This window comes from Mesocricetus auratus, unplaced genomic scaffold (assembly GCF_017639785.1).
Source record: "Mesocricetus auratus isolate SY011 unplaced genomic scaffold, BCM_Maur_2.0 Super-Scaffold_100003, whole genome shotgun sequence".
NCBI classification, from domain to species: Eukaryota; Metazoa; Chordata; class Mammalia; order Rodentia; family Cricetidae; genus Mesocricetus; species Mesocricetus auratus.
In genome coordinates, this window is record NW_024429188.1 from 97,295,615 (window position 1) to 97,322,055 (window position 26,441).

The following is a 26,441-nucleotide window of genomic DNA, read 5'->3' on the forward strand; positions in this document are numbered from 1 at the left end:
AACACTTGCTTAGGAGATGGTGGGGCCAGATGGGCTGTCATTCCAGTTCCTTGACCCATCAGCACTGTGCCAAGTCTCTTAGCCTACATCTCAGCCGCTGCCTCATGTACTGAACCCCCTTCATCAGTGTTTCCTCCGGTCTGACCTGGACTAGCCGTTAGCCACCTGGGCTCACATCCTGCTAGATGCTTGAAACAACTTTGCAAAGATGCCTGCCTCTGGTTTTGCATTGTGTCTGCTGTTGTTGCATTGGAGGAGACTGCTGGTACCTGTGGCTTTTGTGGTGGGGGAGGAAGAGAAGAGGCTAAGGTGGGGGCAGGGATGTGAGCCTCCCAGAATCTCAGGAGGGAAACACGTGGGCTTGAGAATGTGCTCATGAGCATGCGTGCTAGTGTGTGTGCGTGCTTCCTCTCACATGCATGTGCTCCGTGCCCAGCCAGCTACCTCCAGGCTGTATGAAGGCTGTTGCAGCATTATGAAGGGGACAGAGATGGGTTCATTGGGTTCATCACTGGTGAGGACTTGTTAAGTGTGGTCCATAAAAATTGCAGCCAGCTCTTTTGTCACAAGGTTCTAGGGGCCCAGTGTTCGGCAAAGGCAACAGGCTGAGAGTTTGCCTGGGCTGGGCCAACAAAGCCTAGTTCTCCAAGTGTGAAAGTGATGTATGGAGGCTGGGGCAGTGTGTCAGTGGTTAAAGCCCCTTGCTACACAAGTGTGAGGATCCGAGTTCCTAACCCCAGAAACTCCTATAAATGCTATGTGGGTATGGAGGCCTGCCTGTAATTCTAGTCTCCCAAGGTGGTGACAGGGCCTCCCCAGAGCAAGCTGGCTAGCAAGAGTAGCCATACTGGCAAGCTTTTGGTTTTCTGAGAAACCCTACATTGTTGAATAAGAGAGACGAGTCAGATGATTTCCAATATAAACTGCCTGCCTCCACATGGACATGTACACACAAGCAAAAACATGTATATACACACACACTCCACTCACATGAAAAAAATTATACATGGCCACCCAGATTTGCTTCCAAAGGCCTCAGACCTGTCCTGCCCTCGATGGGAAGCCTGGCATGGGTGAGGCTATTTGCAGTGTCACTCACTCTCTGAGAGCTCCTACTTATAAAAAGGACGGTCGTCATCACCATCACCGCTGTGTTCTGTACCATTATGTGGAAGGCTTTGTGCACATTGTCTATCTTCCTAAGCTCTGAGAGGGTGTTGGTATCATTCTCATTTTCAAAGTATGGAAAGTGAGGGAGGCCTTTAGAATTTGGAGAGAAAGCAACTTGTTCAGGGTGTTTTTTTTAAGATTTATTTATTTTCTATGTATACAGTGTTCTGCCTGCATGAATGCTTGCACACCAGAAGAGAGCACCAGATCTCATTATGTATGGTTGTGAACCACCATGTGGTTGCTGGGAATTGAACTTAGGACCTCTGGAAGAGCAGCCAGTGCTCTTAACCTCTAAGCCAACTCTCCATCCGCTTAAGGTGGTTTTTATATCAAGTTGGTGAATAAAACAGAATTCAAGACAATCAGATGGCACAGGGACATGCTTTCTGAAAAGAACACAAGGGCTATGACTCCTCCTCTTTTCCAAATGAGAAAACAGGATTCACTGGGCTCACACAGTTGAGAAGCAAATTTCATACCGCCTGTTTGTCGGGGCCTGCCTGCCCAGGCCTGTGTCCCAACACTTGTTCTCCCAGTCACGGGCACTAACCAAGCCCCATCTGTGGGTCATTCAAGTCAAAACCCAGAACTCCACCTGATCCCCTTGCAATTTAGTTCCCCTGTACTCCCATCTATGACTGAGATCAAGTTCTGACTCAGATGCATAGCTGTAGAAGGGTCTTCAGCCAACCCAGCTCCTCCCTTCCTTGGAACCCCCAGAGGGCTGGTCCCAACTGTTCCTGTTTAAGAGCCTCACTGTGGGTCAGTCAGGGGGACACTTAGTGTGCATACAGTTAAGACTGGCACCCGAAGGAGCTCCTGTGACATTGTTAGGAATTGAAGTTAGATAGCCCCACCACCACCTTGGGCTCTAGTCCTATGTTTTCACAGCAGAGTGGGGAGCTTACCACATTTCTCCTGACCTTATTGCTGCTATGGAGCAGGTCATATGGAAAGGCCCCTCCCTGTTCCTAGGAGTTAGGTTTCTAGGATTCTAGCCTCAGGTGTAACAGCTGTGTGGCCTTGGGCAAGTCACATCATCTCTCTAGTCTTCGGTTATCAGTTCTGGAAACTACCCATGCAGACTTCCTGGTGAGGTTGTAGAGAACTGGCCCTGTAAGACCCCGGATGTGGCACTCTTCTGTAAATCAGGAAGCTACAAAGACAAAAGATAATAATACTGTTATTCGCCTAGCACAAGCTTCCTTCAGAGGGGGATAGGAGAACAATTTATTTTAGGCCCAAATTTCTCCTTTTAGGCCCTTTTTCCTTTCCTCCCTTTCTCTCTCCCTCCCTCCCTCCCTCCCTCCTTCCCACTCATCCCCTCTCTCTGAAAAGGCTGTTGGGGCTAACTTCTAATTTGGCTTTTTCTAACTATGCTCCCTAGAGCCTGAGTTTCCTTAGAAACGCTGCAGGGACTGTGACAGAGAGCAGAGCCCAAGCAGCCCTCCTGGGCTTTCCATACATCTGTGCTTGAAGAAGCTGAAGGGTCAGCTTTGTGGAACCTGGGCATTCCTTTGGGGACTTGGGCTGGGGAGGTGGGGGACTCAAGCTGTTTTTAATGGTCCCTTCCCAGCTGCCTGTCTCACAGTTCTTTTCTTCCTTGCTTGCTTTTTCATTTTTGTTTATCTGTGTATTCATTTTTGTTCTTAATTTTTGAGACAGTGTCTTGTAATCCTGGATGGCCTCAAGCTCACTATGTGGTAGAAGCTGGACTTGTGTGTTACTCCGCCTTGTTTCATAATTCTTAATACTTTAAAAAAAAAGAGCCTTGCGTTTAAATTTTGTATCCAAATCCGCAAGTTCCATATTCAGTCCTGAACAGGACCTTCATGAGCAGAGAGAGAAAAGGACACACCCAAGGTCATACATTAAATCCCAGACATTCGGCTTCAGCTCTGTGGTGACTCCTCTCCCCCTTCTTCTCTTTCCTTTTTATAAAAGAAAGCATTTCACAATTGAGGGCTTGCTTACAGTTTCTAAGGCTTGGTCCATTATTGTCGTGGCAGGGAGCACGGCAGTAGGCAGGTGTGGTAGCTGAGAGCTACATCCTGATGTGCAAGCAGAGAAAGCAACAGACACAGAGAGAGACAGAGAGAGCGGGCCTGGCACGGGCACATGGGCTTTTGTCTTCTCCCGATTTCAGTGTGTGCCTCTGTTACTCCCTTAGTCGATAGGGAACAAAATGAGACCCAAGGAGACCTGTTTGAGGGCATGTTACTGTGACGAAAATGGTAAGGTATTGAGATAATTTTTGAGACTGAGAATTCCTATGTACCCCAGGCTAGCCTCAGACTCTTTACCCTTCTTTCCCAAGTACTAGGACAATAGCCTGCCACCAAGTACTAGGACAATAGCCTGCCACCAAGTACTAGGACAATAGCCTGCCACCAAGCTCTGCCCGAAGCCACATTTGTGTTTGTTCTTGCTGAGGGTCTTGCTATGTAATCCAGATGACCTATAATTGACTGTGTACCCCAGGTTGACTTTGACTTTGAATTGGTGGCAATTCTCCTGCCTCAGCCTCTGAGGGTTGCTATTACAAGAAGCCACTACTTAAATTCTTTTGTGCTTTTAGACTAGAAAAGGATGTGGGCAAAATGGCAGATACATACCCAAATACACTCATGGGGAGTTTAAATAGTTCATCTGTAAGTGATAACAAAGTCAGTTCTGTTGCAAGCCAGCTGGCTTCAGCTTGTCATGAGTTGGGACCTCAGAAGGGGCTGGGCTCTCTACTCTTTGCTAGTTAACTCACTGGGAACTTCCTTAAATCCATAGTTGGGCACTCTTGGTCTCAAAAAAACCCCAGAAATATGAAGATTTAGTAGCTACTGTTTCCTCTCTGTCCATCCCTGCCCCCCCCCCATGGTTCATCACAGCTGGGAGTAACTGGGAGTGGGAGGTGCTCCCCAAACACTCACCCAACCAGCCCTTGCTCTAAGGCTGGCCCATCTCTTAACTTCTGTGTTTCTCTATGAAACAGGAACTTAGCAAGCAGCTTAGGTCTGGTAGGATGGATGGTTGAGAAAACCCCAGTGGGCTGTGGCAAGGCCCTGAAGCTGAAAAACTGGTTTCCCTTCTAGCCGTTCCCAGGCGGCTTTAGACCTTTTCACTCGTCAACACTCCTTATGGTTTAGTTTGGGCAGAGGGACTTTGACTTGGCAAAGTGGAAAGACATAAGCTATGAAGACACACTAACTAAACATGGGTCAATGGGATCATGGGGCAGAAGTTTGGGGGGGACCCAAGAAACTAGTAGGTGCCAAGGTGATGTGGAAAGGAGGCAGTAGCTCCAAAATAGTCATCACCAAGGTTGTCTTTGCTTTAATGAGGTTAGAAAAGTCTCCCAGAAGGAACCTAGAGGAACTGATATAGGGTTATCCACCAGGACTGTGAGTACTCCCCCTGTGTAGGTGATCAGTAATAAGCCTAGTCTCTCTGTCTGCCTGTCTGTCTTTCTGTCTGCCTGTCTCTGTCTGTCTCTGCCTCTCTGTCTCTGTCTCTCTCTCACACACACACACACATACACACACACCAGAGAGAGAGAGAGAGAGAGAGAGAGAGAGAGAGAGAGAGAGAGAGAGAGAGAGAGAGAGAGAGAGAGAGAGACCCACACAATTTCTTCACTAAGGTTCACAAATACCATCACTTGCCCAAGGTCCTGCATCTACTCTGGGAAATGCTCTGCTTATCCCTAGAACCCCCGAAAATCATCCCCACAGCCTACAGAGCTCACTGCTCATAGATGTTTGTCCTGGTAACCTGGGCACTGAGTCCTAGGCCAAGCAACCCAGCCACACCTAGTCCTCCACAGTAAGGCCCTCCAATGAGTCATGAACATGTTTTGTTCTGAGCACCAAAGCCCCGCCTCCTCTTCAGAGCCCAACTGCCACAGCTGCCTGCAGGTGGTTTTTGTTTTTAAACCAAGACCTTATCATGAGTTCGGAACTCCAGATATGATTGTCTTTCTGGTAGGAGCTCCCCGGTGTTCCTGAGCTGAAAGCCCTGTGTGCATCTTGCACATGTTGTGCGTTAGGCACAGATACGACAGCTTCCCACCCCTTGTCTCTTGGCCTCCTCTGCTCCTGCTGGCAGTTACTCTTCCTGCACTCACTCTGCCTAAGATGATCATACAATATGATCATGGGCCAGGCTGCTTAAGTGGTAGGCTTCACCTGGAAATCCCCAGGTATTTTCAAGGGACTACATAATTCTTGCTTAGGTAATTCTAGAGACAGAACTACTACTTAACCAGGACTGGATTAGTACCAGCTGAGTATCCAAAATTTCTTCCTTCAAGTGAATCTAGATAATAAACTTTCCTATTCCTCATCATTCCTAGCCACATATGCGTTCGCCTGTATGACAGCTGTTGGGAATGGACGTGCCACCAATCCCTCCCCCAACTCTCTAGGCGAACTATGACAGATGTTTACTCCTTGACACAATGACAAAGGCCTCCCTTACGTCATTCCCACTTAACCTGACCTAGTTACTGCAGCTGTAGTGCACATGATGTGACTTCAGATGCCGTCTTCATCCTGCTTCGCCTTGGCCCTGTGGCATTCAGTCCTGTACCCAGCCCAGCCTTGTCCTAGCACAGAGAAAAAGCATGTCAAAAAGGCTCCACCGTGCTTTCATGTCCTGTTTTAAAAAATCTGTAGAGGCACCTTAACCAAATGCTTAATAGTGTGGCCCCAACCAAGACATGGCCCATGTTTAGAACTCAGCTCCCATCTATAGGAGCTGTGCACTCTTGAGCAAGTGTCTTAACTGTACCTTGACTTCCTGTAAAATGGGGCTGAGCACAGTTCCTGAGTTGGAGAGTTGTTGTAAAGCCAACAGGTTTTTCACCTGGAGTGTAGGGAGGACTGAGGATTAGGAAGCGAGAAAAAAAATCTTTGGGGAAATGTAGTATCCTTCACCACCCAAACTCTTAGCATCTCAAAGCAGGGATGCACCTATTAAGGGGCATAAGGAATGGATCCCACCTGCCTTATAAATGCCACCCATGATCATCTATCTACCAAGAGAGGATTGGGTGTGCTGGTGGGGGCCTGCTCTGTGTAAACATAGTCTACAAGGGCCTGGTGACTTTGGCACCCCTACATCCACTACCTGAAGGTTCAGAATCATCTTGTTATCAGTAGGATAACCCCAAACAGCATACATACACCACACCACACCACACCACACCACACCACACCACACCAATTGTGTGCTAAATCAGGGTTCCCTTACCTGATCATTTATACTTCCTTCTAGGCCGTACCTCTGCAATAATTTATTCTAGCCTAAACTACCTCCCTTGCTTCTCTGGAGGGTTGTAGTGGGACTGAGGAATATTTGTGAAGTATCTAGTGGAGTAATTAGCAAAGAACGAGCGCGGGGAAATGAGAGCCTGCCACTCCACCTAGGATGGCAGCTTTCAGGTGCAAGGGACTTAGACATCAGTCTATCTTGTACTTCCACCAAGTGCCGAGCACAAGGCTGTGGCCACACCAAGCTCCTGGGTGCTGCCTGTCAGCCCCTCATGCAGGTGAACGTGGCCTTGTTCACTGAACTGTTTTGCGCTGGGTCACTACTTTAGCTGAAGACTCTGTACCTGGAATGGAACCCATAAAATGCAAATATGCTGCAGAAGCATGTTAAACAGGTATTTAGGACCTATTAGCTTCCGGGAGCTTGCCCCACTGGGACTCTAGCTAGGATCATCTGCTGAAAGAAAGGCTGGAGGAAGGCAAGTCTGCATGAGGGAGACCCTGAACCCCGAGAACACAGGCTGCGGACTGGGCCTTATACAAATCTGCAAGAAGAGACAGGGAGGTACTGAGAACACTTGCTTGGCCTGACTGGTCTGTCACTTCTCTGTACTCTGTCCCAAATGACTTCACCTCCCACTTCACCCCCACCCCTTTCCCAGGCCTCAGCAGCCCACCGCCCACCGCCCACCCGGGTTTGCTGGCAGCCTTTGAAGGTTCTGCGGTTACTGTGTGAGCTCTGCTTGTTGCTGGGGCTGGGCAAACAGGAAGCGGGCACATCCTGAGCGCCGGCCAGGGACGATGCACAGGCCCGGAAAGCTCTGTGTGCTGTTCCCGCCTTCGAGCCCCCTGGCCTTGAAAGCCTCAGGTGTTCCTGGACAAAGCAACCGTACTCCCTATTCCAGAGCCTGGAGAGAATGACCTCCCATCTGGGGTCACACTGAACCCCGCAGGCTGGAGCGTCTGTCCCCTTCCTAGCTTTCAGGCTCCTAAACACACTGCAAAGCCTTAGCCAGTTAACTTAGTGCCCCTAGGCAGCCAGGAGAAGACTTTCAGACTTAAAGCAAGGCAATAAGAAAGGAATGCAGAAGGCAGAATCTTTTCTCGAGTCAGCCCGTCAGTTTGGCTGGACTAGCGCCAGAGGAAATACGATTTTTATCTTGAGAGAGAAGGACTTGGTCCTTCTTCCCTGAGCTAACAGATGAATGATCTGAAGGCCGTAGGGTCCAGGGAGGAAGTCACGAGAACATCTTGGGAGCTGGGGCAGGCCAGCTCAGGATTTCACAAGTTCCAGAGAACCCTGCAAAGGTGTATCGTTGGCGTTCCTCATGATGTTCCACGAGGTTAGGAAAAAAAGTCGAAGGAGGGCAGGAACCAGGTAAGAAAGACCCCTCACTGAAGACGAATACTCATCTTATGTCACTTGGAGAGTTTATTTCTTACTTGTTCTCTTCTTCCTTCTTGGAAGAATTATTTTATAAAAATAAAATGTCTTTTAATTAAGAAAAAATGTAACCGGGCGTTGGTGGCACACGCCTTTAATCCCAGCACTTGGGAGGCAGAGGCAGGCGGATCTCTGTGAGTTCGAGGCCAGCCTGGTCTACAGAGCGAGTTCCAGGACAGCCTCCAAAACAATACAGAGAAACCCTGTCTTGAAAAAGAAAAAAGAAAAGAAAAAAATGTGTGCCGGGCAGTGCTGGCAAACTCCTTTAATCCCAGCACTCTGGAGGTAGAGGTAGGCAGATCTCCATGAGTTCAAGGCCAGCCTGTTCTACAGAGCAAGTCCCAGGACAGACAGAGCTACACAGAGAGATCCTATCTTGAGAGACCAAAAGAAAGATATTAAAAGAAAAAGAAAAAAGGTGCACATCTCTTACCCCAGCGATTCTGAACTCTCTGGACGTTTAACCTAATAATAAACTTATAGATGTGACTGAGTAAAATTTACCTTAAGGACTTTCAATAAGTACTTGGGTGCTTTTGTTTTTTGTTTTGTTTTTTTTTTTTTCTTCAAAATCAACCAAGACAATTATTGTGGTTTCCCACAACCAAATGCTAAGCAGCCATTTAAAAGATCATGTAATTCAGGCTGGGGTGATGGCTCTTTGAGGAAATTGCCTGTTGTACGTGAGTTCGGATCCTTAGCACCCACATAAAAGCTTGGTGAAGTGGCATGCATCTGTAACTTCAGTACAGGATGGGGAAGGCAGAGCCCCGTGGATCCCAGAAGTTCACTAGCCAGCCAGTATAGCTGAAAACTGTGAACTCCAGGTTCAATGAGAAACCCTTTCTCAAAAAACTAAGGTAGACAGCACTAGAAGAAGACAGCCAGCATTGACTTCTCGCCTCCATATGTGAACACACAGGAAGCACACATCCTGAGTGTGCACGTGGACACACGCATACACACATATCATCACATAGTTTCCGAATATTTCAGCCAGTCATGGTGGTGCATGTCTACAGCCCTAGCATCCAGGAAGCTGAGCCATGAGGATCACAAGTTACAAGGCAGCCTGGGATACGAAACAAGACCCCGCACACGAGAAAATATAAATATGTTCCACATGAAAAGCAAACACGAACAGCTTGTGAAATGTGTTTCTTCATTCAAACTTTAAAAAACAACTTTCCTGAGGTATAATTGACTTAGTAAACTGTAAAAGTTTTAAAACATTAAGTTTCTTAAGTTTTAACATACATTCATGAAACTATCACTACCATCAAAATAGCATACATATTCATCACCTCCAAAAAGTTCTATGTGTTCATAGTGATCCGTGCCTCCCATCTCTCCAAGTCTCCCCAAACCAATGATCTGCCTCCTGTACAGTATGATTTTTCGAAGAAATAGACTTATGTGTAAACAGAGGTGCTATATGTTGAAAACAGTAAAAGACATTTATGTAAACAGCGTGGAAGCTGATTATGGAGACTTTTGAAGTTTCTTTTTATTGTTCATCTATATTTGCTAAGGTGTATCTGATGCATAGCAGTTGCTTTGTAGTAAACAGGAGTCATTGAAAGTATTTAAACATCTGCCACAAATGCTTAATGGTATCATAATTACCTGGTGTATGTAAGCCATGGGTTAGACCCCTAAACACTGCAAATCATCATTGCCATTGTCATCATCTGCCGCACATAATTCACAAGATGAGTGTGGTGCATAGGCATTAGATAAACAATTTTTGAATGGGGCACCTGTTGTTCACATGGCATTGCTTGAGAAATATTTCTTAGTTGTTCTGACCAGCTTTGTGTGGCAGCTGAGGGGTGTTGAGTGTAGACACCTCATCTAGAATGAGAGCCATAAGTGTGCCGATGGAAATGTGGATTTTTGTTGGGATGATAACTGTAGGAGTTGTGGATACAGGGTTATTGAAGGTTGTAGTACCAAGAGCATCATAAATGCAATGTTTGTAAGGGTGACAACTATAAAAATGATAGAAGCAATGGAAATATCTCAAGAGTGACAGCTTTATCAATCATGGCTAAGGTGTGTTGACAGCAGTGGGGATGCTAGCAATGACAGTTGTTGAGGTCATGGGTGTAGATCAGTGACTATCTGGTAATGGTAGTAGTAGTGATGGCCATGGAGATAGTGGCCATAGGGGTGACCATAATGGTAATTGTGATAGCAGTAATGACTTTGAATTTGCAAATTGACTGGGGACATTTACTCAACAGGCAGAGACATTGTTCACCTTCTGATTTCCGAAGTTTACTCAGTGAGAATAGAGCCTGAATAAGTCAGAGAGTAAAAGAAGTACTGGTGAATGGCATGAGACAACAGGATTGGGGCTTTTCTCTGATTGTTCAACTCAAGATCTGTCTGCATCAGAATCTCTGGAGACTGAAACTGGGACTTCCTTCCTCCCTAGAGGCCAGCAGGGGCCATGATTGCTGTAAGAGTAGGTCACGTGGCAAGGTTTCCTGTATGCTGCTGCTGCTGCTGGGTGTCCATGGCTCGTACCCCCAAGCTGCCACTGCAGCAGTAAGTAAGTGTGGCAGCCGGAGGCAGTCTATGCCGTGCCACCTGACTGGTGCCGGTGAGGCTGGGCAAGAGACCTTTGCATCTAAGCACCTTGGAGACCAGAGCAGGAGTATCACTGTAGGAGAGGACCATGTTGCGTCGCAAACCCTCCAACGCCAGTGACAAGGAACCCACTCAGAAGAAAAAGGTAAGGAGCATCTTTGAGCACACACTCCTTCTTGCCCTCCTCCATATTCTCCACCAATCCCCTCCTAGATTCTTGGTAGGGGGAAGTTGAACCAAGACTGTGTGTTGAGCTTGTAGGTGAAGGCCATTCTCCCAGAAAGCAAAGGGATGGGCTCAACGGTCACTAGAGTAGTAAGAGTATGGAAGACACCTTTTAAACTCTGGCGGATAGAGCTATGAGTACGACTTTTAGAAGTCTAGAGTTATAGAATACAACCCTACAACGATGAGGCTAAAAAGTGTAAGGGCTAGAAGCACAGACTTCATTTTGAGAATTACAAAATACAGGGCTCAGGTCAAATCCCAAGAGCATACTTAATTCGGTCTCCCCTAGCCTGGTTCTGTGTCAAAGGGCCCCACTGGCTTGCCCAGCCAAAGTAGCCCAGGCTCCCTACTTTTTGGGAGGAGCCATGCCCCTGCCCGCTGGGCTCATATCTACTACAGTTCCCCAGGCCACCTGAGATGAAATAGTAGGGACTTTTCAGACTCAGGAGAAGGGGCCACCAAAATGCAGTGAATTCTGGATGGTTACATGGGTTCTTTCTGGGTGGGAGAACATGTGAAAAATGAGAAACGAAGCTGATGGTACGGTGAGTAGGTGTGAGAGCCGAGGAGGAGAGTTTTCTTTGGGGAGGGATATTTCATAGGCCAGGAAGGAAGGTAGCTGCCATGGACGGCTGAGGTGTTCATCTTCCTGAGGCAGTAGCTAGACTGAAAGATTCTTGAAGACTCTGTCATATGCAGGTTGTTCTGACTGGATGTATAGAGTTCATTTTATTGTAGGCTTCTCCCAGGCAATCTGCCTGTCCAGCCTCCATGTCTAGTGAGAGCACAGGAATGTTCCAAAAGAGGCCTGACTAGATCCAAGCACCCAAGCCATAGTCAGGGGCCTCCAGGCCTTTCACTGTGCCCTATCAGTTTCCCCCCCGGGATTCAACTCAGGTAGACTGTGGGGAAGGCCCCTTGTCAGTTCCCAGGCAGAGGGTGACAGCTGAGAAACAAGCTCAGAGCACTGGGGTGTGCATCCTGTCCCATCTCTGAGGGTCTGGGTGGCTGCTCCCCCATCTCAGCTGCTTCTCTACGGTTGCAGTGGTGGTAGGTGGGGGAGGGGAGACTTGTGAATCTTCACACAGGGCCCTGTCATCCCCCCCTCCCCACCCCCACCTAAACTAGGCCCCAAAGGCCATTGGTTGCCACTCCTCAGAGCCAAGCCACTTCCCCTTGCTCTCTAGCTCATGAGGGAAACAGAGACTGCTGCATAGACTCTGGTAGGCCCCAAACCACAGGGGAATCAGGTTGGAGGAAGGAGCCTGAGAAAGAGCTCACAGTGCCGCGAGGCATACGAAACAAGAAATCCCTTTCCGCTCTCTTGGATCCAATTACCCAGATTCTGTGATTGGCCTCTGGGAATTCCTTCAGGCCTCTTCTAGAAGTCTTCGGTCCACATCCTTTAAGGAAGAGCAGTCCATGCAGACTACACCTTATCCTTGTCAGAGCCTGCACCAGCCTCCAGGAGCCAAGATGAGCTTGTCTCCATACTGTAAGATATGCCCTTAGCCCAACCAAACATCCAGAAAATGTGCCATCTTCCCAAGGCCTAGAGGCGGTAGCCAGCTCCATCTTGGAAACTGAGGTGATGTGGTGGAAGGGAATGAGCAACGGACAAAGGAAGCGTCTCCCACCTGTCCCTGCCTCATCTCCTCCTACTGCAAATGAGAATGCGCTGGAGGGTGGGGGGGGCACAAGGAAGTGAATTTGGAATCCTGCCATGTTCTGCCTTGGGACCCTTGACTTCCGGTGGGCCTCAGTTTCTTCACCTCAGAAAGAAAAGGAGAAGTCTAATCTCTGGCGGTAGGGATCACTGGAATAAGAGTTGTGAGAGCACTGTCACATGTGTGCTCCTGCCTACAAGGGCATGCTTATTTTGGCATGAGCTAAGACAGGGAGCGCAGTGCAAACAATAAACCATGGCTCTAGCCTTGAAGTACAGAAAACAAGGCCTGTGGAGTGCCACCACTGAGGCAAGGTTCATCAGAGGCTGTTTGCTGGGCTCTGCTCGTGGCTTAGCTTGCTGATTTGTCACTGCAACCTCACAGAGCAGAGACAGGTATTACTTTTATACTCACTTCACACCAGAAGCCCAGACTGGTGACATTTGCCAGAACAGCTTTAATGTTGCAGGGACCCAAGCCAAGATACTTAATTTCAGACTTTTACTGACTCCTTGCTGCATTCCCTTGTCCCCGTACTGATCTCAGAAACACCAGGAGAGAGTATCAGCACAAGCTTCAGTGTACCAGTAGAACTCTGTGGGGAACACCCAGATAGCTGGGAACTAAGAGACAAGCCAACAGAACAGAGGAGGAGGTAGGCCTTGGGACACAAAGCAGGTTCAGAACATGGCTCCTGTTGTGCTTCATAAGGGATGGAGGATGTTCCAGAGTGGGAGGGTTTGGCCCTTGGCTGCCCCGTGGATACTTGCATCATCTTCAAGTTCGTACTCACTGCATTCCCTTTGCTATCACTTCCAAAAAACATCAGTGTCAGTGTTGAAGGAATGGAGAGGGATGTGTTCTGGACTTGTCTCCCCTAAAGATAGCCCTTCTCCAATGCATCCTTATGTTCTAGCCTCCCTCCAGGGGAAATGGAAAGGAACCTAGGCTCGTGTTCAAGTGCCGGGCCATTGCCTCCTTACAGTCTCTTTCTTTTTATTTTTTATTTTTTATTTTTTTTGGTTTTTCGAGACAGGGTTTCTCTGTGGCTTTTGGAGGCTGTCCTGGAACTCGCTTGGTAGTCCAGGCTGGTCTCGAACTCACAGAGATCCTCCTGCCTCTGCCTCCCGAGTGCTGGGATTAAAGGCGTGTGCCACCAACGCCCGGCCTACAGTCTCTTTCTTTTCAAGTCTTCCCAAATACCAGAACATTGTTCCACGTGTCACACTTCTAGAATGGCACTCCAACAACGCATGCCTTGTAGTATCACTACAGACTGAGCAGCCTTATTATGAAAATGCTCCAAAATCTCAAGGATTTTGAAAGTCAACATGGTGCCACAGCAGAAAAGTCCACACCTGACCTCATATGACAGGTCATAATCAAAACATACATAAGCATTATATAAAATTGCCATATATATGGAATATATGAAGTACACACAAAATTCATGTTTAGACGCCTTATTGCCAAAATATCTCATTATAAATATATATGCAAATATTAGATTTTTTCTATTGGAAGGGCTAGAGATGTAGCTCAGTCACTAGAGTGCTCATCTAGTATTCATAAAGCTCTTGGTTCAATGCTCAGCACCATGTAAACTGTGGATGGTAGCCACAGATGTAATCTGTAATGGATATTGATCCAAGAGGTAGAGGTGTCATTCTTTACCCTTGAATATTGGTCATCCTCTGATACACAGCAAATTAGAGGCCAGCCTGGGCTACATGAGGCACTACCTCAAAAAAAAATCTGAAGCTGGGTAGTGGTGGCACACGCCTGTAATCCCAGCACTCAGGAGGCAGAGGCAAGCAGATCTCTGTGAGTTCAAGGCCAACCTGGTCTACAGAGTGAAATCCAGGACAGCCAGGGCTCCACAGAGAAACCCTGTCTTGAAAAACCAAACAAAAATATCTGAAATGTGGAACACTTTGGGTCCTAAGCATTTCAGTTAAATGACATTCAACTTGGGGCTCCCCATCATCTATAGGGGCATGGCTAGCAAACACCTTCCAGGGCCTTTCCTGCTTTGCCTCCCAGGACATACCTACCAACAGGTCAGCTCAGACTACCCCTAGCTTCTCACTCTCATTCAAATGCTTCCTAGTTCCAAGTGGAGAGGTATCCCATCTCCTGCCTGAATCCATTTAAATGTGCATTGTCCCCCAAAGCCCGAGTCCTTCCTCCACAGTTGCTCCCACCCGCTCTCCTGGCTGCTCCAGGCAAACAGCACTTGTAGTCAGTCCTGTACTCAGCCCGTTTCTATCCTGGTGTGGCAGTGACCAAGCTCGATGTGAGGTGGCACAAGCCCTGTAGTGCACATGGCCTCCCAGTGTCAAGCCCCAGACTTGAGTTTAGGAGTGCCTTGTCCTTGTGTCTCCTCTACAAGTCATGGGACTCCGCTTAGAACACTTGGTTTCGCGGCATCTCCATTTCTTTCGCTGAGAGGTGGGGATGTAATATGGAGTTGGTGATGCTGGAGTAGTCTGAGGCATGTGAAGAACGTGGCAGACTGGTGGGCATATGGGTGGTGTTAACCTTTCTTTGATGGTTTCACATACACACAGAGGCTAGGACCCAGATCACTGAAGCAGCTTAGAGGGCAATTGGGGCAGGGGGAATGCAAGAAAGGTGAACCACCTGGGGTAGTGTGAAGCTACCCAGGGTGATCAGGGGAGAACTTCTGTAGGGTACTGCCTTTGAAATTAGAGTTAGAAGCCACCTTTTGTCTGAGTACGATATCCATATGGTTGAGTTTCCATAAAGTGGATATCCGCAGGTAGGCAGCACTCAGCTTAAGAAATAAACCATTTCTGAGATTCCAGAAGTTTCTCTCACCACCCTACTCACCACCACATACCCCCCTTCCCCAAGAGTAACCACTTTGCTGACTTCTGACAGCATAAATGAGTTCCCCCATGCTTTGAACTTTGTGGAGGAAGAATTATGAGTCATACTTTTGGGGGAAGCTGACCAGTTTTCATCAACTGTGTGTTGGTGAGATTTATTCATGTTTTTGGAATAAAAAATATTGCTGAGACAGTTACATTTCTGGTTATTGTCCTCTTGTATGACTCTGACACAATGAATCCATTCTATGGTTGATGGATATTTGTGCTGTCTCCAGGTATACTAAAATCTAAAGGAGATTTTTTCAGGCAGTTACTAGAAGTATAAAGTGTTTTAGATGGGGAAATGTCCAGGTTAAGAGTTTACAGATGAGGCCGGGTGGGATGATAAACACCTTTGGTCCCAGCACTCGGGAGGCAGAGGCAAGTGGATCTCTGTGAGTTCAAGGTCAGCCTGGTCTACATAAAAAGTTCCAGGACAGTCAGTGCTGTTAGAAAGAGAAACCCTGTCTTGAAAAAAACAACAACAAAAGTTTGCAGACTGGCCGGGCGGTGGTGGCGCACGCCTTTAATCCCAGCACTCGGGAGGCAGAGGCAGGCGGATCTCTGTGAGTTTGAGGCCGGGCTGGACCGGCAGCCTCCAAAACAATACAGAGAAACCCTGTCTCGTAAAAACAAAAAAAAATTTGCAGACCAGTCATACAGAGGCTACACATAACCCAGTATCCCAGGAGGGCCAGATATGCCAGTGATGTTGCCAGCATTAAATGGGCACTTGGCTCATCTCGACAACAGCTTAGAGCATAGAGTTTTTAATCTTCATTTTACTAATGAGGAAACAAGAGCACAGAGAAAATAGCTGGTCAGTGGCAGAAAAGAAGAAACTGAGGTTTGAAAGGTTAAATAAGTCATCTGAGGCCACACATACCAGAGTCATACCAGAGTTGAACTTAGCAACACCCGCTGCCCAAAGTGTAGCTGTTTCCAAGAGGTCCACATGCTCTCCTTAGACTTGAAAATGAGGCCACCAGTACATGGTACTTCCTCCTTGCCTGCACAACTCCCAGCCAGGCTTCACCCCAAAGGGAAGGCAGATAGTAAAAAAATGAGCTCATGGATTTCAACTCGTCTTTGTGCTAGGTTATCCCAGGGTAAACCAAAGCCAGCCAAGATATTTGTGGCTGCCCCTGAGGATGGAGGAAGGCCTGGTAAAAGACCACTTAGCTGACTCTTGCCACTGATCACTTGAAGAACGTGTGCCTGTCCTGTTTGTTTATCTGGACTAAATAATGGCCAGCTGGGCCCAAACCCCAGAATTACTTCCATGGCCCTTTTGAAAGGGTTGCCTCCTGCTTTGGGCTTAAGCTAAGACAGAGGGGCCATCACAGGAGCCCGGGAGTCAAAGGCCTCTCCTCCCAACTTGACAGCCTGCAAATTAATACCAGGAAAAGGTCTGGAGAAAGAGAACAGCCTAGCAGTGAGCTTACTCTTCTTAACAAAGCCCACTTTCCCACCCCACATCTGCCCTCTGGCTTGCTTTCCAGCCTCACCAGTCCCTGGGGCTTCAGGGGCGACTCTCAGCCTCCTGCCTCCTGCTCTGGAGTCTAGGTTAAGCAGTTGTGGAGGGAAGGCCACAATAGGTCCCACTGGCCTATAAATAGCAACCTAGCCTGCTCTCCTTGGGACCAAGCCAGCTTGGTGCCCACCCTCTCTCTGTTCCCTCTTTTCCATGCAATAAGAGGGGGAAGTTATCCAGGCAGCTGCATCCTACCATACAAGAAAAGGAAATAGATGGAAAGTAGAGGAGAGGGGGAAGAAAGAAAGAAAAGGAGGAAAGAATAGCAGGAGGGGTGATGAGGATGGAGAAGTATGGGAATCGTGGAAATCACCCCAAGCTTCGATATTCTTCTCTGTATACCCACTCACAGCCCCCTTTCTAGGTCTCTAAGGTATCACAAAGGAAACTTACCAACTGAGGCTCCAGGCACCCACTTATGTGGCCCCGGATGATTCTGGTTTCTGCTTGGCCTGACTGCTGACCTAGTTTCTGGACAACTACCTCTAGGAATACATGACCCTGAAACCCAGTTGCTGATTCAGCTTTGGTCAAGACCCAGAAAACGTACCAGACTGCAGTCTCTAGGAGTTAGGACAAACTGCGCTTGAGGAGAAAGTGCTGTCACCCCCTGGTCTGGGGGTTGTCACACTGGACACACCCCCATTTAGTAGGAAGAAGGATGTGAAACCTTTAGCTTTAGTGAGGGTTTGGAGCTCTGGTTCCTCAAGCCCTTATCTTGAGTGTCTGAAGTCTATCCCCACTTTATCTGTCTGGCCATCTGTGAACTCTGGTTCCTGTGTGTGTCTGCTGGTTTAGTCTGTTTATCTATCGTGACACAGGCTTAGCCTCAACTCTTTGTGTCTATAGCGCCCCCCCCCAATTTACCTGGCTTGTCCTGTTTTCAGGTTGATATCTCACCATGTACATGATAGTCTCATCAACACAAACAATAGGCCGTGTGTAGAAGTCCACAAACACTGGCAAAAATTGGCAGTTGCCAGTTTCTCACACCAGTGGCCAAGGTTAAAAACTGTAGTGAATGGAGAGAAAATGGTGGCTTTCTTGAACTGAATTAGCTCCAATCATTTATGAGCCAAACCTATAGACACCTTGTATAAGGAAGCCTCTAACTGTGGTTTCTCTAGAAAGTGCCATTCCAGGCATCTGGTGGGATTGTCTCTTTGTTCCTGGGACAAGAGTTCATCAGGCTATAGACCTGGATATCTTTCCCCCTGTCACTGCCTCAGTGCACACCAGAATGTGGAGGCCAGAGAAACGCTTTTGGGAGGGAGTTCCTCCTAGTTCACGTACAACTTTGTCACAGATGCTGAAGTGTACGCTGACTCTGACCCATTGATTCGTTCATGCCAGGGTTCCCAAACCAAACCTCAGCTGCATGGGAATTTGGGTTTAGCCTGGAGCTGCATTGAGGTATGAGGCACCCAAGGCCTGAAGTCCTTTGTTCTGTGGCCAGGGATAGAATGAAGAACAATGCATTTTTGTTCCTTCACCTTAGGGTTTATGTTGCTCTGCCCAGCCCTGATGTGGGCATATGTGCCCAGAAGGGAGAAGGAATCCACCCTTGGGCAGTCATTTTAGCACAATGATTAAAACATTTTTGCTTTTCCCAGCTCTCGCTTCAGCGCTCCAGCAGCTTTAAGGATTTTGCCAAATCCAAGCCCAGCTCCCCTGTGGTGAGCGAGAAGGAATTTAACCTGGATGATAATGTGAGTTTCAGAGATTCTTGGGCATACATTGAGTAGGGGAAGTGTAGGGGGCAGGGTGGAGGGGAAATAGGAGGTTTTAGTGTCATTGGGACAAAGTTTCCTTAACACAGAAAGGTCACTTCTCCTAAGCACCAAAGGGGAACAGGGTGGGGGGGTGGGGTGGCACTCTCCATCCTACCACCGCCCCCCCACTTCAGGGTCCTGAAGACGGCTTTGTATCTCAAGACCTGGATCCAAGCCAGTGTTGCCAAGGTCTCTGAACCTCTTCTTTTGTTGTCACAGATTCCAGAAGATGACTCAGGTGTTCTTACCCCAGAGGATTCTGGGAAGAGTGGCAAAAAGTTGGGAAAGAAGTGGAGGGCAGTCATTTCCCGGACCATGAACAGGAAGATGGGCAAGATGATGGTGAAGGCCCTGTCAGAGGAGATGGTGAGGCCTGGAGTCCAAGGGTGGGGTGAGGTCAAGAAGGGCTAAAGAGGCAGGGAAGTGAGCACAATCATCTGCAGAGTCACTCCTGAGATGAGCAGGTGCTCTCAGGGCAAGCAGCTTGTTCATATGGAGGTGGTGACTGGGGCAGGAAGGGGGTAGTGATGGCGGGGGTGGGGGGTTACCACCTGTCACAGGCAGCCGGAGCCTAGCTAGGAAAGAACTGAATCGGAGGAAAGATGAAAGTGTGCACAACAGAAGCTTTCTCAAAGACAGGCATAGAGTGAGGGCAGTTGAAAGGAAGATGAGCTCTCCGGAGCCGAATGTATCCAGCCCCAAGCTCTGACTGGAAGAAGCCGGGATTGATTTAAAAGGGCCCGATTCCAGGAAAACAGAGAGAAAATTACAGATGCTCCTCTATTTACCATGTGGCCGATGGAGAGCTATGACTTGCTGTTGCTACCCAGCATCACCAGAGAGGATCACACTATATAGTGCCAGCCTGGGCAAAGATCCAAATTCGAGATTTAAAGTGTGGTTCCCACTGAATGGTGTCATTTTGCAAGCATTAGAAAGTCAGATTGTGGAGCTGAAGAGATGGCTCAGCAGTTAAGAGTGTCTGCTACTCTTTCAGAGAACAAAGGGTTCGTTTCCAGCAGCCATGTTGGGGGACTTAAAAACACCTGTAATTCCAGCTCCGAAGTATCCAGTGGCCTCTTCTGGTCTCCGAAGGCACTTGCACTGACATGCATGTACCCCCCCACATCACCCCACCCATACATATACACATAAATTAAAAATAAATAGATCTGTAAAAAATAAAGAAATTGATTGGTTGAACCTTCATTAACTCAACGAGTGTAGAGAAAATAGAGGTTGCTAACTTCAGCCCCAGGAGGAAAGTGAGACAAAGAGCTGTGAGGGCAGGCACAGCCCCAGTAGCCTAGAGCACTCAATTAGCTTTGTGAGGGCAGTTGGTTAACTGTCATGAATTTCATAAGCCAGTTGTTAAATAGAACTATTATTAGAAATCGACTTCTATAGACTAACAGAAATCAGGGGTGAAGCACTTGCCTGGCACATGTAAAGCCCTGGGTTTTATCACCAATGGTAAAACACACACACACACACACACACACACACACACACACACACACACACACACACACACGGGAGAGAGAGAGAGAGAGAGAGAGAGACTGAGAGAGAGAGAGAGAGACTGAGAGAGAGAGCTTTAAATCAAATATGTCCTATTAAAAACAACAGTTGTCCTAATTAAGGTTACTATTGCTGTAATGAAACACTATTGACCAAAACAACTTGAGGAGGAAAGGATTTATTTGGCTTAGATTTCCATGTCACTGTTCATCGCTGAAGAAAGTCAAACAGGGCAGGAACCTGGAAGCAGGAGCTGATGCAGAGGCCGTGGAGGAGTGCTGCTTACTAGCTTACTCCTCAGGGCTTGCTCAGCCTGCTTTCTTATAGAGCCCAGGACTACCAGCCCAGGGATGGAAGCACCCACAATGGGCTGGGCCCTTCCCTATCAATCACTAATAGAGAAAATATCCTACAACCCAATCTTTTTTTTTTTTTTTTTTTTTTTTGGTTTTTCAAGACAGGGTTTCTCGGTGGCTTTGGAGGCTGTCCTGGAACTAGCTCTTGTAAACCAGGCTGGTCTCAAACTCACAGAGAAATGCCTGCCTCCTGAGTGCTGGGATTAAAGGCGTGCGCCACCACCACCCAGCATCTATAACCCAATCTTATGGAGGCATTTTCCCAGTTGAGGTTCCCTCTCCCAGATGATTTTAGCTTGTGCCAAGTTGGCATAACACTAGTCAGGGCAAAGGTGATGATAAAAATCTTCAAAATGCATCATCTCCTAATTCCAGCACAACTTTTTTTTTCTTACACATGTTGCTGATGTGTGTATAGTATCTGCATAACGGAAATAACCTAGATATCTCTTCTGACAACTCATCCAAGGACATGCAATGGTACCCAGATGTTGCCCATTGATGTGGAACATTCACAAAATAGGGATTGGCAAATCACCCAGTCCTTTATTTGAAGAGAACCAGCTGTTACAGAACACATGCTCAGAAGCACTCAGCTGAGATAGGAGCAGCTCTGGGGCCAGCCAACTTGGTTGTCATTTCCCACAGGCCTTGGCAAAGTTCCGCATCTTAAAACTCAGACCAAGTGTTACTGTGAGGGTTAAAGGAAGTGGCTGGGCCAGCCTGGCACACAAGACTGTGGACAATTGTTCTCAGACAAAATTGTCTGCCTGACCATGTCACGGCAACCGCTCACGTCCAAGCTTAGTCACCCTGGCCGCTTCTTCGTGTCCACCAAAGCTGGAAACCGACAAAGTATGTCCACTCAGTATCCTGGGGGCCTCTTTTTGTGATGTAGGAGAACCGGACCTGCCATCCTCATTTTTCCAAAAGAGGAAACTAAGGTTCAGAATATGGCCCCATATCCTGTAGGTAACAAAACTTTATCCGAACCAAACCCATGCCCAGCTTCACTGCATTGGGGACTGACCTGCCACAGCAAGGCTTCTCAGGGCTTCCAACACTCTTTTTATAGGGAGACACACTGGAGGAGGGCTCAGCCTCCCCAACATCTCCAGACTGCAGCCTGGACAGCCCTGGGCCTGAGAAGATGTCCCTGGCCTTTTCAGAGCAGGAGGAACGTGAACTTCCAGCCCTCAGTCGCCAGACATCAACAGGTGAGTAGAAGGGAGTGGACAGCTGCCAGATCTGGAGAAGGGACAGACTGGGGCAGTGCCAGGGGCTTTTCTGGGAAAGGGTTGAAAGAGAAATGAGTATTTGTCTTCTACTTTCTGGAACCTCTCGACTCACTTCACATTAAATCTTCAGCATAACCTGATAGGGTCTATACTATTATCCCCACTTTGTCGACATGGAAACTCAGGCTCAAAGAAGTTAAGTGACTTGCCAAGTGAGCCAGTATTGAACTCAGGTCTGTTTTGCAGGGGCTTCCACTTGCTATCTGAGGCCTGGAGAGGCCCATAAGCAGAGGAAGAACCTCATTGTCCTCTTGGACCAGTATGTCCTCAGCCGTCCAAGGGGACCTACAGGCTACAGCCCCTTGAGTGTCTGAAACACCCCACGTTGAAGTCCTGAGATAGATTTTCCAGTTTAAAGAGTCAGCCTCTTGGCTCTCAGATCCTCTGAAGTGCGCAGGGGCTAGACAAGCACTGAAGAATTCCCTCGGGCTCATTCCACGTTTGTCACCCTTTCTCTGCCTCTATAGAAACTTCTCTCTGCCTCCCACTGAAAATCCACTTAAAATACCCATCACCCTGCCCTTCTCAGGTAGAAAGAGTACGCCTGCATTTTCATAAGGCCCTGTTATTGAATGTTGTCTTATAAAACAGAGAAAGGAAAAGAATCCCGAAAGGCATGTCTTCCTGTACGGAAGGAGCACTATAGTGGGAGCAAGGAGACCTGGAGGGTGGTAGACCCAGTGGCACCAAGTACAGATGAGAGGCCTCTGGGGGCGGGCATTTGGCCTACCTGGAGAGTTGCTGGGCCCCAGACATGTTCTGGATTTGCCCATCCTGTAGACTCTATGAGCCAGCTCTCCAGCTAAGGGGCTCGAGCTGAACCCCGTCTGCTCTTCCTGCAAGAGTGCAGCGTCTCTCCAAGGGTGTTTCCTTAGGGGCTCCCTGTAGTGCCTCTACTAGGCACTGTCTACCTCAGCTGCTTTGGGACACAGATGTGCTTCCTCTCTGTCCATGTCCTGCAGGCAGTGAACTCTTAAGCCCTGGCCCAGGATCTGGAAGCTTCATGGAGGAGACACCTGCTCCCCAGTACACAGGGCCTTTCTGCGGTCGTGCTCGAGTCCACACTGACTTCACTCCCAGCCCTTATGACCACGACTCACTGAAACTGCAGGTAACGTTGGCATCTGGGCCCCTCCAGAGCCTGGCAGGCTTCAGTCATCAAGGAAGAAAACAAAACAAGTCATGAAAAGTATCAAAAGTATCAGCAGAAGCCAAAAGCTCCCTCCCCCTGCTCTCTTCTGCTCTCCTTCCCCACAGAAAGGAGATGTTATCCAGATCATAGAGAAGCCACCTGTGGGCACATGGCTGGGCCTTCTCAACGGCAAACTGGGCTCTTTCAAGTTCATCTATGTGGATGTGCTGCCCGAGGAGGCTGTGGGGCCGGTGCGCCCCAGCCGCCGACAGAGCAAAGGCAAGAGGCCCAAGCCCAAGACTCTGCATGAACTGCTGGAGCGCATTGGCCTGGAGGTTTGAGTTTGGACTTGCATTTGTGTCTGGAAGTAGCGGAGGCATAATTGCCACTGGGATGGGGGCCAAGGGGACAGCTGCTATATATAAGGGAAAGGTTTCAGACAACGGTGGCTTATAAAGGGGACTGCTGATGGCCTGTCTCTGCCCCCCAGGAGCACACATCCACCCTGCTGCTCAACGGCTACCAGACCCTGGAAGACTTCAAAGAGCTGCGGGAAACACACCTCAACGAGCTCAACATCATGGACCCACAGCACCGGGCCAAGCTGCTCACGGCTGCAGAGCTGTTGCTGGACTACGACAGTGAGTGGCTTTGGTGGGGGAGGGCATAGGTTCTCACTGGAATTCAAGACCTTGTACTCTAACCATGCTCTGCCCCAAAGGCTCCCCCCACCCGGGCCCCTGCAGCAGGAAGGCACTTTTCCACGCTTGAGGTGGTGTTTCCAGGAAAATTTGTTGGGGCCGGGGCGGGGGGGGTCATATGAGTAATCAGGCCCAATGCCCTCTGGATCAGAGGGGGAGATTAAGGCGAGAGAAGGCAAGGGATTTACATGAAGCTGAGCAATAACCTCAGAGACCATGTCTAGGTTGCCTGGCTCCAGCTCAGTTCTGGAGATGTTTGAACTTTTGGACCTGGGAACAAAACTCCCGCCTTCTTCGCTGGAAGTGGGGAGAAGAGAGGCAGGGCTGGTGGAGGGAGTCAGCTGAGCTGGCTGCCTACAGGAGACTGCCCAGGGGTTCCAGCCCATGACCGGTCCCCACCCCATGCCTCCACCCTCAACCAGCTTAGGACCCAGTCTCTCCGTTTTGTCTTCATTCCTACAGCTGGCAGTGAAGAGGCCGAAGAGGGTGCTGAGAGCAGCCAGGAGCCCGTGTTGCACACAGTGTCAGACCCCAAGGTGGACATCCCACGTGACTCTGGCTGCTTTGAGGGCTCCGAGAGTGGGCGTGATGAGGCAGAGCTGGCAGGCACAGAGGAGCAGCTGCAGGGGCTCTCCCTGGCCGGAGCTCCTTGAAGGAAAGAGGGCAAGCTGCAGAGACTGCGGGGATGGGTGTGGCCTCCCAGAATGACTCAGGACCAGACAGAGGACTGGTGCAGAATCTGGCCCTGTGTCACCGGGGAGGCTTATGACTGAAATGCCCTGCCAGGGTACTGCAGGCTCAGACAGTGTGGATAAGGGGCTGCCCAAAGGCATATCCCACCTTCTGTACCCTCTCCTCTACCAGTGACTGACAGCATGGCCCCTTCTGGTACCTCCCATTCTCTCACTATGGCCATGCAAGTGGGGTACCAAGGGACCTAGTCATGCCCTATGACCAAGGCCCCCCCAAACCTGCTAAGAAGAATACCAAACCACTGTTTCAAACCAGTCCCATAGCCTGGCTGTTTCAAAAGACCTCGGTTGGCTATGGGTAAATCCAGAATTCCTTAAAAGAGGTTTCAAGGAAGCTACACATACGATTCCCAGTATCCTTCTCAGTGTTCTAGAGGTCTGACCACTAAGTCACCATGAGACTTGAACTATATGCCTGCCCTTCTTTTGGCTTCAGCCTGCCCAAGATTCAAATGTGCAGTTTTGAAAGCCCCACCGACTGATACTCTGTATCTTTAAATATGTGCTCTCCAACTGCCTGCCATCCAGGACACTAGTGGGCTTCTTGGGGAGGTTGGAGGGGTCTCAGGCTTTCCAATGAAATAGCTCGTCCTTCTCATTCATGTCATACCTTCCCATTTGACTCAAACTGAGCAGTACCTTCTCCCAGCTTAAAACAATGCCTGTATCTCTTATGGTAAGTGTTCCCTTCAAAGGAGATTTCCCACAGGCTGGCTGAATAACACAATCGCCTCTGTGCAAGCCAGATGCAGGGATGGGCCCAGATTTGGTCATTTATGTAGCCTTTTGCTTGACATTGGAGGCTCCACTCAACCCAACATTGCTCGGCTAAAGGTTTTAGTACCCTACCTCCAAAGGGTGGGGAGATCATCACATCTTTTACTGCCCCCCCTCCCCGACTTCAGTAGCAAGAGCAGCTCTTCCAGATGCAAGGTCAACTGTGCCCATCACAGGTAGGACTACCTGGTCAGTAAGTGGCCATGCTTTTGATCTACTACCAGGAACTTTTGTAAAAATCTAGTTTGGATGAAGTGGTTGAATTATTGGTTTTTTTTGTTGTTGTTGTTTGTTTGTTTTGTTTTTACGAGACAGGGTTTCTCTGTATTGTTTTGGAGGCTGTTGGTCCAGCCCGGTCTCGAACTCAGAGATCCGCCTGCCTCTGCCTCCCGAATGCTGGGATTAAAGGCGTGCGCCACCACCGCCTGGCGTGGTTGAATTATTGTAAATAGGGGGGTACTGGGGAAAGACGTTAGTAACAATAAATGGAAATAGAACTTAATTACCGTCTCCCATTTTCTTTCCTGTGGATAGAGGGTTTGGGGAGGGACAGGAAGGTCCTTAAATCTGATCTTGGCAAAATATCCATTTGTTGCCCTTTCAGGGCCATCTTTCCCCTTCCTGAGGATGCAAGAAACCTTGACTCTGCTAACTTAACTCTCCATCTAAAGCTCCAACTGGTTCCACCCTTCCCTCCAAACATCCCTACTGAGAATAGGGCTCAGATGCCCATATCCACAGGCCCTGCTGATCCTCAAATACCTAGGAGATGCTGGATTTCAAGGGTCAATTGAGGGTGCCAACTCCGATTACAATGGAGGCTGGTGATGGAGATAAGGTCCTTCTAAGGAGTCTAGGCAGCTCCGGCAGCCCTGAGCTCTGTCCAGTTGGTAGATTATCAGTCCCAGGTACAGACTCCTGCCTGCTAAATGCTGGATGAAAGGGTTCAAGTTTTGTCAGCTACTGTCCAATTCAAGGTGACAGGTACATTTTCCTTCTTCCCATCAGAGAAGCAGCTCCTGGCATAGGCACATACCAGTTCCGCGGCCTCCCTTCTCACTTATAGATTCCATATCTCATTAACTCTACCTAAGACCACTCTAGGCAGATTCTGACCAGCTCACCACAGACCCTCACCATTCTCTCTCCCACCCACCCCCAACCCCTTTAGCAGTGTGGGCCAACACATGGCAGAGGCCCTAGTCCCTGCTGGTAACCTTTCAACTTCTCCCCCAGTCTCTGAACTTCCCACCCAGACTTTTCGTAAGAGTGGAGACTGTATTTGGACCGCAGGGCCCAAGGACATTGAAATATAAGTCATGGCGAAAAAGCT

At 48.6% G+C, this 26,441-nt stretch overlaps 1 protein-coding gene across 1 annotated transcript; it reads left to right on the forward strand.

Moving 5' to 3' along the window:
• Window positions 1-10,375: 10,375 nt before the first annotated feature.
• On the forward strand, window positions 10,376-25,610 carry Sash3 (SAM and SH3 domain containing 3). Its single transcript, XM_040744576.1, has 8 exons — window positions 10,376-10,621; window positions 18,413-18,508; window positions 18,791-18,937; window positions 21,524-21,665; window positions 22,709-22,857; window positions 23,004-23,213; window positions 23,369-23,519; window positions 24,042-25,610. Exons 1-8 carry the CDS (start codon window positions 10,565-10,567, stop codon window positions 24,230-24,232), a joined length of 1,143 nt encoding a protein of 380 aa, XP_040600510.1. The 5' UTR covers window positions 10,376-10,564; the 3' UTR covers window positions 24,233-25,610.
• The last annotated feature ends 831 nt before the right edge of the window (window positions 25,611-26,441 follow it).